Source organism: Protopterus annectens, chromosome 2.part1 (assembly GCF_019279795.1).
Source record: "Protopterus annectens isolate FY-2018-M chromosome 2.part1, PAN1.0, whole genome shotgun sequence".
In the NCBI taxonomy this organism is placed as follows: domain Eukaryota; kingdom Metazoa; phylum Chordata; order Ceratodontiformes; family Protopteridae; genus Protopterus; species Protopterus annectens.
Genome location: NC_056729.1, coordinates 620,531,425 through 620,547,804, shown reverse-complemented (window position 1 = coordinate 620,547,804; position 16,380 = coordinate 620,531,425). Strand labels below are relative to the sequence as shown.

At 37.9% G+C, this 16,380-nt stretch overlaps 1 protein-coding gene across 1 annotated transcript in view; it reads right to left on the bottom strand.

Moving 5' to 3' along the window:
• Window positions 1–16,380, bottom strand: part of LOC122794883 (extracellular calcium-sensing receptor-like) — a 207,700-nt gene that overhangs the window by 155,237 nt on the left and 36,083 nt on the right. The window contains 1 exon segment of the mRNA XM_044063483.1: window positions 13,813–14,655. Coding sequence (XP_043919418.1) covers window positions 13,813–14,655 — 843 coding nt within the window.

Below are 16,380 nucleotides of genomic sequence, written 5' to 3'. Positions count from 1 at the left end.
AGGCAATCATTCCTGCTAATTTATAAATAAGGGCATGGCTTCTAGGTCCAAACAGGTCACTATCCCACTGTACTCTGCCCTTATCAGACCAATCATATAGTACAATGCTGCCTTTGGTATGTACCTGACCAGATGTATGCAGCAACCAGAGTGATCTTAGAGGTTCCTTAAGTAAAGAATGCAAGGCATAACAACCCTGCCTTACACAGAGTGCTTTAAGGCTCTTTCCCCTCTAGTTAGTCTCCTATAGATTGCTGAGGGGTGATTACAAGGCAACTGCAAACCACACTTATCAGTTCCCTTAATTAACCCATTTCGTACACAGCCACATTTATGGATAATTTCTATGCTCACATCAAAGCATGCATCAAGGCATTTGTCCCCATAAGACATAAATACAATGCATGCTAAATTCAGGAATAATCCCCTATGGTGGATCCCTAGTATTAACAAAGCACACAATAAGAGGAAGAAACTCATAGCCTATAAAAGGAAATGTAACACCTCATCATCTACAGATGATATCTAAAATATAACAAAGAACTTGAAACAAAATAAAATCTAACAAAATTAAGTATGAATTGAGATCTGCTACTTGTGCTAAGGACAACAACAAAGGCTTCTTCAACTATGTCAGAAACCTTAAAGGTAATGCCTAGCAATTCTCAGAGCTAATATATAACAACATCACTTACTCCTCCTCTGAAGACATAGCAACTATATTAGCAGACAAATTAATCTCTGCTTTTGCTCTCCTATCTCCCCCCTGCTTTCCCCAGCTTACTAGCACACCATACTACCACCTCTGATCAACCCTAAGCAAATCCTGAATGCGCTTTCCAGGACCAAAAATACTAGCTCCATGTGTCCTGATAATGTGCCAGGCTGCCTTCCTGTCAGCACCTACTACTGTCTAGTAGAATTCCTACAAAGCTTGTTTATCTTAAGCCTCTCCACTTGATTCATGCCAGTTGAATGGACATTTGGGGTAGTCATCCCATTTCACAAGAAGGATCAGCTACAGATACAGGAAGCTATAAACCCTTAAGCCTAACCAGCCTTGTCTGCAATGTAATAGAATGTATTATTATGGAACTTATTAACAAAGACATGGGCTGTCTATAAGCTCTGGTCTCAGGCCAGGTTGGGTTTTTAAACACAGATCTTGCTTCCTGAACCTCATGAGATTTTTTCAGCATGTCACTGATGCATTAGACTCTGACAAATCAGTTCACACTGCCTACCAGGGACAGGCCATTTCTTATGATATCATCCCACATTCTGGAATTATCAGTAAGCTACTCAAACTAAGTGTAAACCCCTGTGTTACACAGTGGATAAAAACTGTCTAATGGATAGAGCCCATTCTCTGTCTTTTAAAATCATAGTTATCAGTGGTGTGGATCGGTTCTATGACCCCTTCTCATTGGAATTTACTTCGCTGATATCAAGGTTGATATCAAGGTGCTGTGGCTGACCACCATACCTCTCAACCTTTTAACGCAAGAGACCTGGACAATGCCTTAAATATTGGAGGGACAAAGGTCCATAAACAAGGACAGATTTTAAATATTGCTCTTATAAACTTAGAAAGCTGCTTGAATAGTAGGATTTGAGTGGGTATGCATTTTTTGAAGGAAATAAAGTCTGAAACTCAAACATATGTCATTATTTGTTCATTTTTAGTAACATCAATCCTACGTGATTTCTTAGAAATCCATAGATTTTAGAAGGAACAGACCAAATATTTGAGGCAGAAATCTGGACATTCTGTGGAAATCTGTACAGTTGAAAGGTATGTGACAGCATTTGCAGATGACTGCAGACCTAGAGCTGTCATTCTTTAGGAGGGACTAACATGTAGCAGTAATCAGTGCCTGGAACACAGCCTAAAACTAAATGCAAGAACTGCATTATTGTGTCCTTTGGGAAACCGACTCTATCAAGTATTATTATTAAGCATCAGATACTAAACTTGTATTATCTTCTTTTTCCACAAGCATCTTACATAGATTCATGAAGGCTGCATACACAGTAGGGTTAATTAAACCTAAACCACCTTCATTATGATGCATATACAACCCCATCCTAACAGGACTCCATTTACTACCCCCCAAAAAAAAACTTCTTGCAGCAATTCTTTTTCTACTTTACCTGGAATGATATACATCTTAGCCAGCTATCCCATCTTACCTAAAATCACCAAAGTAATCAAATAAACCTTTTTCTAATAAGGTATCTTAAATGTTTTTCATAACCTTCCTATACTACTAATCATTTTAATAATACCTTTCCATTGTTCATTTATAACCTCCTTTTTCTAAATCTAACACCTAACATGCTCACAATAGCAACAACAAATGTAATACTTTCTATGTCCCCTTCTTTTTCTACAAGACAACTGTTATCCTTATTTAACTCTAAACTTACTTCCCCCATACAGTCAAACACACATGCGAACACTTTAGCCTTGTCTTTCATCCTCTGCTATAATAATAATAATAAGTCATCATCTGCATATCATAAATTCTAGGAATACTCACATTTTCATTAACAAATTTTTTGCTTCTAGCATACATTCTGACAACCTTGTACCATCAGCAGCCATAACCACAGAAAACAAAATCCCATTCATAGGACAACCTTTCCTCAAATCCCTTTTCATGTTTAATGTTGAACGTAACCATCCATTTACCAAATCCCTCACCTTAGCCTCATTATACACATATTATAACACATTAAAAATACCCCCTTTAAACCATATTCCTTCAAAATGCATCATAAACCATTATAATCTGCATAGTCAAAAGCTTTCTTACCATCTCTCACTAATAATTTACCACCCTTACTTCTATATAAAATATCATCCATCATCTCTATGAGCAACATTGATAAATCCTGACATTTACCTTTAACTCCAAAAATACTCTTCAACAAAACTTCATCCATTACATAATCAAGCCTAACTTGTAATATGTATTATAATCCATATTATTTAAAGTTATCAAGCTCCAGTTCTTGATATCATCATTTCCCCTTCTTTTTCCAAATAAATTTAATAAACCCTTCACAAATTTCATCATTTAGAATTTCCTCCTTTAACTATTCATTAAACACATTAACTAAGAACCTTTTCTGTTTTTACCTTTAATTTTTTATAAACAGCATACCCCATTCTACCTAAGGCTGATACTGAATCAACACTCATTTTATTCTAACTCATCAAAAGTAACCTCTCTCATTAAACTATCAATAGATATATCTAAAAAAAAAGTCTTCACACCCCACCTCATCATATTTCACTGTTGCTGCTGCTGTCCTTATAAATATCTCTTACATACAATTCTGCATTCGACCTTATGTCTTTTGATTCTTCACAATATTCCTGTTACTATTTTTATTTCATTCATAGTACCAATTACACTCTTAACCCACTTACCCCCCCCAAAATGAGAAACTTTTTACCCTTCAGCCCATTCACCTGCCTATATAACAAGCTTTCAATTTTATTTTTATTTTCCAAAAATAATTCTTTTCAAAGCTAAAATACCTTTGAGAATTATTTTCTAAACTAGTCAATAAAGCATTAACTTTCTTCTCATAAGTCACCTTACCCTGTTTTCTTTGGTCCTTTTCTGGTCTTTTTATATTTCCACTTGAACACTATCAACCATTCAGACCATGAACCATCAATATCTTTTACTGAAAATATTTGATTTCTTTTCTTACAGCTAATGCCTCATTATATTCACCACATTTAGTCCAAATACTTCTATGATTACAAAACCATCAATAACATTTCCACGTAATCTCTGTCATTGAATTAGATAACATAAAAAATCAATCTCTGCATATAAAACAACTATTTTATATGTCTTCCTTTCTGTATTCCATATTATTAACTCTCCATATTTCATAACTTCTTTTAATTTCTTAATATAATTTTTTTTCTTTTTATACTGTCTTAATGGGTCTACTTCACATTATCATAAGCTGACAATATCGAGTCTGATATTGTCCGTATGACAATATGGAAAGTGAAGAACATTGTGCAAGTAAACGGAAATCTCTGTAAGGGGAGATTTCCATTTACCTCAATGTAGTGCGGTCTCAGAGTTGGTATATTTAAGTAGGGCGGGTGTGGGGAGTGCAGGGGGGCTTGCCCCCCTGCCTACGCCATTTAGGTTTTTTTAATTTTTTTTTTTTTTATGTTATTTGATGTTTTACTTAATCGATCAATAAAGTTCGACCTTTATTGATTCAATTAAGTAAACTTTCGATAACATGATATAGACGCGTCTTAATTTTTAATTAACACCCCATTAGAATTACTTTCATTTTATTATAACAGTTCTTCAGACTCAAAAACATCAAAGTCAGCTAAATGCTGACTATATATTTATACACTGCAGTTGACCTTTAGCTATATTCTATCTGACTGACACAACACTAACTAAAACATTGCTATCAAAAACATCACCAGTACCAACACATCTCTCCACCTCCACTATTACTCACACTGTTTCTCCTAGCCTTCACACTAGGAATGGAAGCAGGAAGTATAACAATGAAAACAGTATGGGAAGATCCCCAATGCTCTGGGCAAATTTACATTAGGAAGTACTACAGCAACGGAAAAGAGGCCACTAGCCTAGTGGGACTAACCTAGTCAACAAAGGATAAATTAGAAAAAAATTCCTAATTAAGGTAATCAAGGATGTTTCTTCCCTGAACTACCCAGACTGCCTTAAAGTGCTCTCTCTACTTCTGTTAATGTCTAATTTCTTTTTCCTACAGGGTTTTAAGAGATGAGCTCTGATTAGCCTGATGGATCTCAAAAGATCCCGTCCTATGTGACCTCCTTCACATCTTTAAAACTAATAATACCCTAAATTCCTACTCATGAGATCTTAAATTCCACCTAAACAAAAACTGACTTGTTTAGGACATACTTATATATCTCTAAGAACCCCCTCTTTTATGAAACATACTTCCTTTGAGTACAAAGCAAAGTAACTCCCTGATCCTCTTTTAGTGTAACCTGGCAATGAATGAACAATTGCAAATAGCCTCTGATTATAAATCTCAAAATCCTTATTGAGGGGAGATTAATGTCTGGCATACAGGGCATTGTCAGACCCCACTCTGATGGACCTCCTGCATATCATCAAAACCAACAGCACCAGAATTATCCATTCTAAAGACTTAAACCTTACATGTGATATAAACAGCACCTACTGGAAAGGCAGGTATGTATCAGAGAGACTACCCGATCTCTGGAACAGGCTCTCCATCCATGTGAAGCAGAGTTGTTCGCTAACCTAATTGAAATGTAACTTGGACAATTGGGTTGGGAACAGGAAATTCATCCTGGCTTGGCACCTATGTCTCTAATGGACAAAGGCAACCTGTAAATGGTTCATCTCCCAGGCTCCTGCTTGTAAATGTTTCAGCTCTCAAGCCCCTGCTTATACTCATCAAGGGTACCAGAATTTGTCAGAGATCTGGGATGCATGGCTAGGCTTAAAACGGCCCTTGTAGTTGTTAGCCTAGTAAACACCAATGAACCTATAAAATGGTTTGTTATTACCTTGTTTAATTCTCAATACTGTCAGGACAATCTACTAGCTGAACACCATTTTCCTGACATCTGGATTTAAGATTTTGTACCATTTATATTTGCAGAATACCTTCATTGAATGGATGAATTTTCCAGCTGTGGATTATAATTGTTTTTCCTTTCAGTTTCCTTATCTTGTTAACATTATTTTTTCTTTCTTTTCAATTTATATTTACTAATTTACCTTTCATTCCATGTTCTTGGGTTCCAGATTTTCCAACCAGTTATTTGGTTTACTAATATATATACATAGATAGTTTATTTAATTACATTTTAGTTGTGCAGTTCCTTCATCGAAGAAGAAATAATTGTTCTATAATAGATTTTTTTGGGTATCCATTGTATGCTTGAAAACCATATTTGTGATGTCTTGGATGTGAGAATTTATGTATGATGTCAGGTAAAATAGAGCATTAAACTGCTCTATCCTGGAGAATTCCCTCTTTTTCAATAAACAGTGGTCTCAGATTTGGTCTGTGTATATATAAGTACTGGAGTGGGGGAGTGCAAACCCCACATTTGGGGGGGGGGGACTTGCCCTCCTGGAAAAAAAAATGTTTTAGTTCTAACAGTGACTTTTACACTTAGCTATTATTTTTATTTCCAATCAGCTACTCACCAGAGGTGCTGATCACAACAGCTAACAACTTGTACTGAGGATATCTGACCCCTTCACCCCCACTCTAGCTATGGTACTCATCTGCGCTTGCTGTTCATTTGGTTTAATTGTTTTCATTTTCATGCTTTTTGTTCAATTTGTACATCTATTGTTCATTGTGTTATTCATTTTACTAACTAGCAGTGCAGTATACATAATATTTTTATTTAATTGCCATTATTTTAGTAACTTGTGCTGGGCTGCAGTCAGCACTGTATATGAATGGGGCCAACTATTAGCCCTCCTTCTTTTCATTTCTCCCAAACGGTCCAGACCTACATTAGGTAGCTGAAAAAGATGGTGTAATTAAAAGCTACAGGAGTGGGTACAGTATGTTTAATACCTAGTCTAGCTGTAATATAACAGACATTATATCTGACTTGTTATGGACTTTGGATCTGGTGTTTATCAGTGGAAACCTAATTAGATAAGAACATTGGTCCTATCTTCATAGCTTGCGACCACCTGGGTTACTGTGATTTAATGTCTGTAACTGGATCAGTCTTCTGGGGTTGTGACTTTCTGTTATTCTACCACTTAACTGAAAATGATCAAATGTACTAATTCTTTTGAGTTTGCAGGAGGTACAAAAACAAACTATGGATGCCTCCTCAGCTACAGATCCCCAAGTAGTGTATGGATATTGCTTTAAAGTTTTGTTAAGTTTCTTGTCTCCTCTGTGTGTAAATCCCTCAGTTGGCTTACTCTGTGGTCTTTAGGATCAGAGTTAATGAGGGCATTTTGTTAAAAAGTTAGTTCAGGTTTGCTTTGTAAGATAACATGGCTGCTACATATAGACTTGTGCTTACTTTGGACTTGATTTTCTGGCTTGATGTTATAACTAGGGAGCGGGTGATGAAGCCTGTCACTTCGTCTGTTTACTCCAACGTTTTACTCCTGGTAACCAACATTGGAACAAACCTCTAGACCTTGTCTTATGTAATGTGCAAAACCTGGTCCAACCACCACAGGTTTCTCTGTCTTGCTTGTTCAGCTTCATGACTATAGTCCAGATGATTTGTTAGGGGTACTATAACAAGGCCATAGCTTCTTGACTGACATGCTTGTCTCAAGCTGTACACAAGTGGCTGACCTAATTTTATGTAAATCATGGTGTAACTCTGAGTTCTGCAAGCTTAGGATAACTGACCATAGAAATTAGATTAAGTGACATCACTTCAGTCAGATTGAGGAAAAGCATGCTATGGATAATCAAGTTCAAAACACCAGGCTCAGATCCCCCACCATCAAAAAAAGACAAAAAAAAATTGGGTAACTGATCCAAGAGATGTCTGCAGTGGTAAACTAACCAACTATACAGTGATGCAGAGACTGTGAACTTCAGTCATTCTCATGATTTCAAAGGCATTGTCTATTAAAGAATGTTAATTACTGGAATTACTGGCTTGTCATTTTGCTTGCAATTTTGCTCTAATCAAATCAGGGATCCTAAATGCACTTGGTTCATAGGTTCATAGGTATGTACTAGGCTATCGGCCCAAGGGCCTATGTAAGCATAGCCAACAATGTTCCCTGGCTTACGCCACCCAAGAAAGTTATTTTCCTGTGTCACTGTCGAGCAGAGATACAGAAGTGATCTCCAGGGTGTATTTCCTATTTCCCATCCAGTCATCAAGATTTTTCTTGAAGAGTGCTAATGAAGAACTTTGCTTGACATAGATGGGAAGCCTGTTCCAGAGTATGGGAAGTCTCTGGGACAGGAATCTATCCCTCAATCATGTCCTGTTTACTGTGGTGACAAGGTTTAGGTCCCTAGAGTGTGTAGCTCGGTGGGATTGGGATTTATTTAGGTGTAGCATGTCCAACAGCTCTGGGTTTGACATAGCTTTATATGTTAGGCAGAGATCACCTCGGAGTAGGTGATATGCTATTGAGTAAAGCTGGAGTTTTTTGAGGCGGCCAGTGTAGGGCATTTGTTTTAGGCCAGTAATCCTCTTTGTGAGGTACTTCTGTGGCCTTTCCAGCTGCTGCAGATGTCTTGTGAGGTACATTCCAAAAGGGGCATTGTACTCTATAATGGGTCTAATGAGTTTCAAGTAGAGGGGAACAATGACCTCTTTTTTCCTGGATGAGAACCCTTTTACGATGAGGTGTGCCACATAGAAGGACTTCCTGACTACTGTGGCAATGTGACTATCAAAGGAGAGACTACTGTCCACCTGGGTCCCAAGGTCTCCTATCACACATTTGGTGTTAAGTAGATTGCTGCCTATGTGGTAGTTCATGGGTACAGAGTTTTTACCAAAGGGGATGACACTGCACTTTTTGGCATTGAGCTTGAGGCCATAGCTCTGACATCAGGCATCTGTCTCAGCGAGGCCCTTTTGTAGGATGTCCACATCATTTGGGGACTTGACTATGGCTCCAAGTTTGCAGTCATCTGCGAACTTCTTTAGCTAGATGCTGTCTGTGTTAGCCTGTACTTCAGAGAAGTAGATACCAAACAGGAGAGGTCCCAGGACAGAACCCTGTGGTACTCCACTTGTCACTGCTTTGAGGTCAAATTTGGAGTCTGCAACTTTTACAGTGTGGGTTCTGTCAGTGAGCCAATTGGCAACCCATCTTGTGACATAGGGATTTATACCTAGTTTAGTGAGCTTAGCTATAATTCCAGAATTGTGGATGGTGTCGAAAGCCTTGGCGAGGTCAAGATAGGCTGTATGAACCACCTTACCCTCATCTACAGCTTTGGTGACTGCCTCAAAGAAGTCGATCAGTTTCAGGAGGCATGATCTGCATTTCACAAACCCGAACTGGGTGGGATCCAGAGTTTGGAGGTTACCAATGTCGTTGTTTATGAGTTCCATAGTGATACATTCCATGGCCTTGCAGACCAGGCTCATCAGACTAATAGGTTCATAGGTTCATAGGTAGGTACTAGGCTATTGGCCCAAGGGCCTACATAAGCCTAGCCAGCAAGGTTCCATGGCTTACGCCACCCAAGAAAGTTATTTTCCTGTGCCACTGTCAAGCAGAGACACAGAAGTGATCCCCGGGGTGTATATCCTATTTCCCATCCACTCATCAAGATTTTTCTTGAAGAGTGCTAATGAAGAACTTTGCTTGACATAGATGGGTAGCTTGTTCCAGAGTATAGGAAGTCACTGGGACAGGAATCTATCCCTCCAGCGTGTCCTGTTTATTGTGGTGACAAGGCTACTGCATGTTTTCAGTTCATGATAATGAGGATTTATTTCCCTTCAAGAATAGCAAGGTTTGGTTGAAGAGGCTACCCTGCATGAAAGGTGTTAGGGGGCTTGATCAGCAAGAGATGAATGGGCCATATTTGGGACGTGACTGAATTGCTGAAATACTTCTGTGTGGTATTAGAAAGTGGTTTGCTACAGTTTCAGCACAGAAAAGCTTTATTTTTTGGATAGGGAAAAAACTTTTTGGTGTATATACACACACACACACACACACACACACACACACACACACACACACACACACACACACACACACACACACATATATATATATATATATATATATATATATATATATATATATATATATATGTATATATGGGTCTACTTCAGATCACTGAAATCCCATTTCACTGACTTTCATTTCACAGAGGCCAAATCACCTAAATTTCACAATACTGACAACTCATTTCACCGAATCTGTTTTCACCGACAGCTTGCAATGCTAAATTTCAAAAGACAAAATGGGAAACAATAGACAACCACACTCACAACACTAATGACTACCTCTTTCCACAGCTTAAAAACGACTTACTTATCATCTTAACAGAAAGCCGACAATATAAAACCAAACTAACTGGGGGGCTACACCCCCCTAATGTGGGGGGCCGGGCCCCCCCAACTATGTATACCAACTCCAGGATTACATTTCAGTGGGTAAAGGGCATATACCTTTTACTTGCCTCACAGTACTCTACACACTGACACTACTGCTGGGAATGCACAAAAAAATCCCCCATATTACTTTAGATGCTTCCCATAAAAATGTAAAGATACATACCCACATTTAAAAACACTACAACACCACTTTCTACATTGTTATCAGTATTCTGACACTCAGCACTGTAAGTTACAGTAATTATTTCTATCACAAACAAGTTAAAGGCAAACAGAAATCCACATCAGATCTATAGTTTACATTTCAGTGAAATGAGATACAGTCAAATGAATTTTCAGTATTTTGAAAATTAGGTGATTTAGATTCATATATATATATATATATATATATATATATATATATATATATATATAGCTATTATTAACTCCCCACGTGATGCTGACATCCTACAGAAAGGCCTCACTGACACCAACGACTAGTGTAAGAACCATGGCCTTAAGCTCAATACCAAAAAAATATGTCATCATCCCCTTTGGGAAAAACCCAGTTAGCATGAATAACAACATTGATGGTAGTCCACTGAACACAGAAGGCAGTATAAGAGATCTGGGAACACAGGTTGACAGCAACTTCTCTTTTGACCACCACATTGCCACTGTGGTCAGAAAGTCTTTTTATGTGGCACATCTCATTACTAAGGGTTTTGCATCCTTGAAGAAAGAGGTCATTGTCTCCCTCTACTCTTCCCTCATTAGGCCAATCATCAAGTACAATGCCCTATTTAGCATGTACCTCACTAAACACCTGCAACAACTGGAGAGGCCGCAAAAGTACCTCACAAAGAGGATCCTAGGCCTTAAACATTTGTCCTATATGGACAGACTCAAAAAACTCCAACTATTCTCTGTCTCATATCGCCTACTTAGAGGCGATCTCTGCTTGACTTACAAAGCCATGTCTGGCCAAGATCTGTTAGAAAGGTTACATCTAAAGAAATTCCAATCCATCCACACCACACACTCCAGAGACCTCAGCCTCATTACCACAATTAACAAACATGCTGGAGGGATGGGTTCATAACCCAGACACTGCCCATGCTATGGAATAGACTTCCCATACATGTCAAGCAGAGCACCACACTGGCCTTCTTCAAGAGAAATCTCAATGAGTGGATGGGAAATAGAAAGTTCACCCCAGGGATCACTCCAGTGGCTTTACTTGACAGAGGTACTGGGAATTAAGGTCGGGTGGCACAATGCCAGGGTAATCCTATGGGCTAGGCTTGTAAAGGCTGCAGGACCATTAGCCTAGTACATACCTATGAACCTATGAAAATATATATATATATATATATATATATATATATATATATATATATATATGATTCTTCAAATTATTGAACATGCATTTGGCGAAAAAGTTCACGGTAATACATTTTGTGGAATGTTGGTGAACACTGGAATTTGGGAATATTTGTGTTGCAGGAAGAGTACAGTGTCTGCGCATGTGTTTGTGGGTTAAAGGTTAGAGTTAGGGTTGAATAAGCAGATAAACTGTGTGCATCTGCACATGCCCTAAGTAAGGCATAATGTTAAGGTTATGTTAGTGGATAAATTTTGCGTTTTTGGTGTATGTAAGTATGTATGTATATATGTATGTATGTATGTCTGTATGTATGTGTGTGTCTGAGCTGCTTTTTCCAGTGATAGTGGATAGTGTTACAGAAAGGGATTTTCTTAGATAAGGGCTAGGGTTAGTGCTAGGGTCAGGGTTATGTTAGAGGATAAATTTAATGTTTTTGGTGTGCATTTAAGTGTGTGTGTGCGTGTGTGCATGCGTGTGTGTGTGTGTGTGTGTGTGTGTGTGTGTGTGTGTGTGTGTGTGTGTGTGTGTGTGCGTGTGTGTGCATGTGTGTGCGTGTGTGTGTGTGTGTGTGTGTGTGTGTGTGCGTGCAAGATATCATTTGTAGTGGTAATTTTAGAGATTATGAGGGTATTTCTAAGATAAGGTCTAGATTTTTGGTTAAGTGCACTGTTAGGGTTAGTAGGTTTTATCAAAAAGTACCTTAGAAACATTTTTTTGAAAGGGGACAAGTCCCTTCATACTTTGTTCACTTACATAACTAGACTAACACCATGAATGTTCAACCAGTGCAAAAGATTAAAAGATAACACAACACAATGAATCACTGCTAGCACCCAAATTAAAAGTGCACCAGAAGTAATGGTCTATAGGATACATCAGTTATAATGCTGAAAATTGGCCAGATAAACATCCCTTACATTTTTTTCTATTTTTACTAGTCTAATACTGCACTATGTGTAAATAAACTGCATTCTTTGATATGTAATTTCATCCACAAAAAAGCTTTCTTCCTTGTTTTGATTCATCCAAATAGCATTTATCTAATATAAGAAGTACATGCACACACACACAGACATTCATGCACCACCTATCTCATATAGACTTATAAATGGACACACACACACACACACACACACACACACACACACGCACACACACACACACACACATACACACAAACACGCATGCGTAGGCATATGCGCACACACACACACACACACACACACACACACACACACACACACACACACACACACTCATTATCAACAGTAATATTTATTCCCTTCTCTATATAACAAAGGAGAAAGCATTGCATATCAACAGACCACTGAACATGTGACAGCACAGATTTATATCACAATATCAAGTTTTTGGAAACTCGAAATTCATATGGTTGAGAACACGTTTGACTTTCTGAAAACTCACATGTAAAAAAAAAAAAAAAAAAAGGAAGTTTATGCAGGGGGCAAACCCCCCAACAATCCCCATACACCCTGCAAATTATATACACCAACTATGAGATTGCACTGCAGTAGGGAAAAGGATTAATTTCCCAATCCTCACTGCACCATGATTTACATAGAAATGCTTTAATAGGAAATGTACCCTTTTCTCTATTATAGTGCGATCTTGGAGTCGGTATACATAATTTGCAGGAGGATGCAGGGGGGGTATGCCTCCCACAACAACTAGTTGGGTTTTTTTTATTTACGTTAAAGTTTTCAGAAACGCAAGGATATGGTTTCACCATAGGAATTTTGAGTTTCAAAAACTCGATAAAATGGCATAAACCTGTGAGCACACATCCACTTGAGTTTTCCCTTTCTATAATATTCAGACCATTCTAATGTTGCAATTCTGTCTATCTACTGACAAATGTGTCTTATCTATACTGCTTGTTATACTGTACATTAGGCTGGAAGAGCATTGTAGCTCTCAAAAACCACTTCTTTATGTCCGACAAATTCTCCTGTTGAGAATAAGTCATATATTTCACATAGTTTGTAAACTCCATTAATGCACATACTCTGTTTTTATTAAATGACTAGGAAATACTTTGAAACTGAATCACGGAGACTTGGAAATCATATTTAATCCTTTTCCCTTATAATGCCATTAGTCAGTTTTATAGCTTATATAACATGTTTTGATAAGACTTGCATATTTGCAGAAGTTTCTCATCATAAAATTACACAAATATCCTACTGTGTAACATGTAGGCACACACATTATACAATGTAAATTGTGATATAGCTAGCTTTATCACTTCAGATAAGTCTGCATCACCAGATAATAGAAATGTGGTACTGTGATACCATACCTGCCATGGCTGAATGTCATCAGGAGTGGCACAGTATCCAGAAATTAATGATTCATTACTAGGTCGACAGGAAATGATGCTGTTTAATGCAGAAGCGTAGGCATAAACTGCTGTGTAAGCATGATATGTAAAACTAAGATCATTTAATTCAAAGTAATTTAAAATTGATTGCTCTATCACTTCCATGCCTGTGCAGAACCCATTTTCATTATTCATCTTATTTGGTGTTATTGAATAAGTAGTTGAATTCTGTTGCCAGCTGCAAGCAAATACTTTCTCCCAGAATGCTTTAACAAAAATATCATCAGGAGATGTTTTAGGGTGCAGTCCTTGCAGGAAGTCTTTAAATCCAGGAATGGTCCCAGAAAAAGGGGTTAGCCCTAAAGTACAGTTTGTCATCATTCTTGCTTCATAAGATAAAACTCCGGGAGAGATCATAAAGACAGCTGTAATGACCAGCACTTTTTCAGTAATTTTATTTGAATAAAGAGCCTGCAAAAATGGCTGAGCCTGAATTTCATTACTGTTCAGAATGATAACATTTACTGTTGATTTCTTTACTAATTCAATGGTTTTTAGAAGTCTTTCTTTGGGATGTTGAACATGGACTTTTTCCATAAAATCAATACAGGTACCCAATCTTAACATCTCATTTTTTAAATATTGTCCACCAACTTCTCCAGCTTCATTATCTGTAGTAATTATTCCTACCCAGTTCCACCCAAAATGCAGTATCAATTTAGCTATGCAACTATCAGGAAAAAGATAGTTTGATATTGTACGAAGGAAAGAAGGGAAAATATTTTTGTTGCTTAAGGATGGATGCATTGATTCATGACTGATCTGTAACAAAGTACAAAAATACACATAACTGAAGAACAGAAAACATTGTTACGCTGCATACAGAAAACTGTGATGCTACATATTGGAGGTTATCGTGCAAACAAGTTAGAAACATGTTATATATTTCACTAATGTGTACCATGAATGACTGCTATATTCATTTCTAGACATACACAGATATAGCTTAAGCATCTTAACAAAAGATTTAATTTACTCAAAATATACTTTTAATGCCATGTTTAAATCAGAAACATGATTATATGATTGATTATGTAGAGACAGGTGACATGTTAACCATATTAGACAGGTTTTTTGTATAAACTTTAATTCATCCTCATTAATTCAGTGAACGAGAAAGAAAATTCAAAGATTCAGTACACAACAAAGAAAGATCGGTAACAAGGACAGGCATCCAAATCTCTCATTAACATATTTAAACAGAATAGCATCTTGAAAGTAGTAATTATTTCAATTAGTCCTTTGTCAACATGTACCGTGCATCTATCTGTACAAACAACTGATATATTGGACATACTCCTTATAATCAGATATGTTTTCACACAAACCTCTGGAGCACGAACATTGTTCAGAATATTTACAACTATTTGTAGGTCATTATTCATAATAGGGCTCTTCAGAATTGTTACTTGGGGGAATTTAATAAAGCCTACACAATTTTTTTTTGTGTGTGTGTGTGTGTGTAGGCATCGTGTTGCACTGCTAACTTGGCCACAGACTATTTTAGATTCAGTAAACTCTGCTGAGTGGCATCCACGAGCATGCCAACACGGAAACTTCTGTGCATGCAAATCACCTCATAAGCAGGTGAATCTCATGCAAATGTGGCAGGTACATGGATCCAGCAAGTAGACAGGCAACCCAGCAGACCCTGTGTCAGTGTCCAGAGTGTACTCGAAAAAATTCTTTGTATGGGACTGTAGACAGACTAAAGGGGCTGTAAAAATTTAGGTAGATAGACAGAAATGGCATAGCACACACAGATATGAGCAAATCAGTTACAGTAAATATGTTAAAATATATTTTTTAATAATCTTGGCATGTTTGCAAGGCTTGCTGTGGTGCTGACATCAGGAGAGGGTGTGTGCAATAACTTCTAAGCTGATTGGAGCTTAGCTGTGCCTGTTTGCACTGCGCACCACCATGCTGAGCCTGGAAGTCTTGGGGGTGTGTTCACTTACTTTTCAGATTTGTTTACATGTGGGATGTGTGTTTCTGTGTGTTTGTCCAGTGCGCCACTGTGCTGAGCGTGCTTGTTTGGGGGTGTGTGCACTGGCTGTTAAACAGTGTTTAAATACACGGTGCACATTTGCATGGTGCGCTGCAGTGCTCAGGGTATCTAAAAGACCAATGATGTATTAATTAGTGCTGATCCTTGCTTAACGTCAACTAGGGCCATTAAATGATGTCAGTGATATATTAGGCAGGTGCAATGCATCGTAGGTAGCCAATCATGCAGGCGGCACTATAAAGCAAGCATATACTCTGCAACACTGGAGTACAGACTTGAGAATATTAACTGACAGAATAATAGGAGCTGCTGCAGTTCTGCTACATTTGTATGTGTTAGATGCTGAAGTCAGTGCTGCTGCTGCTGCTGTTGCGGACAATAGGCCTAAGCAGAGAAGGAGAAGAATGTTCAGGCCCAGGGTAACCTTCCAGGAGTTACATGAGCTAGAGATTGTAGAGTGCTACAGGTTGGACAGG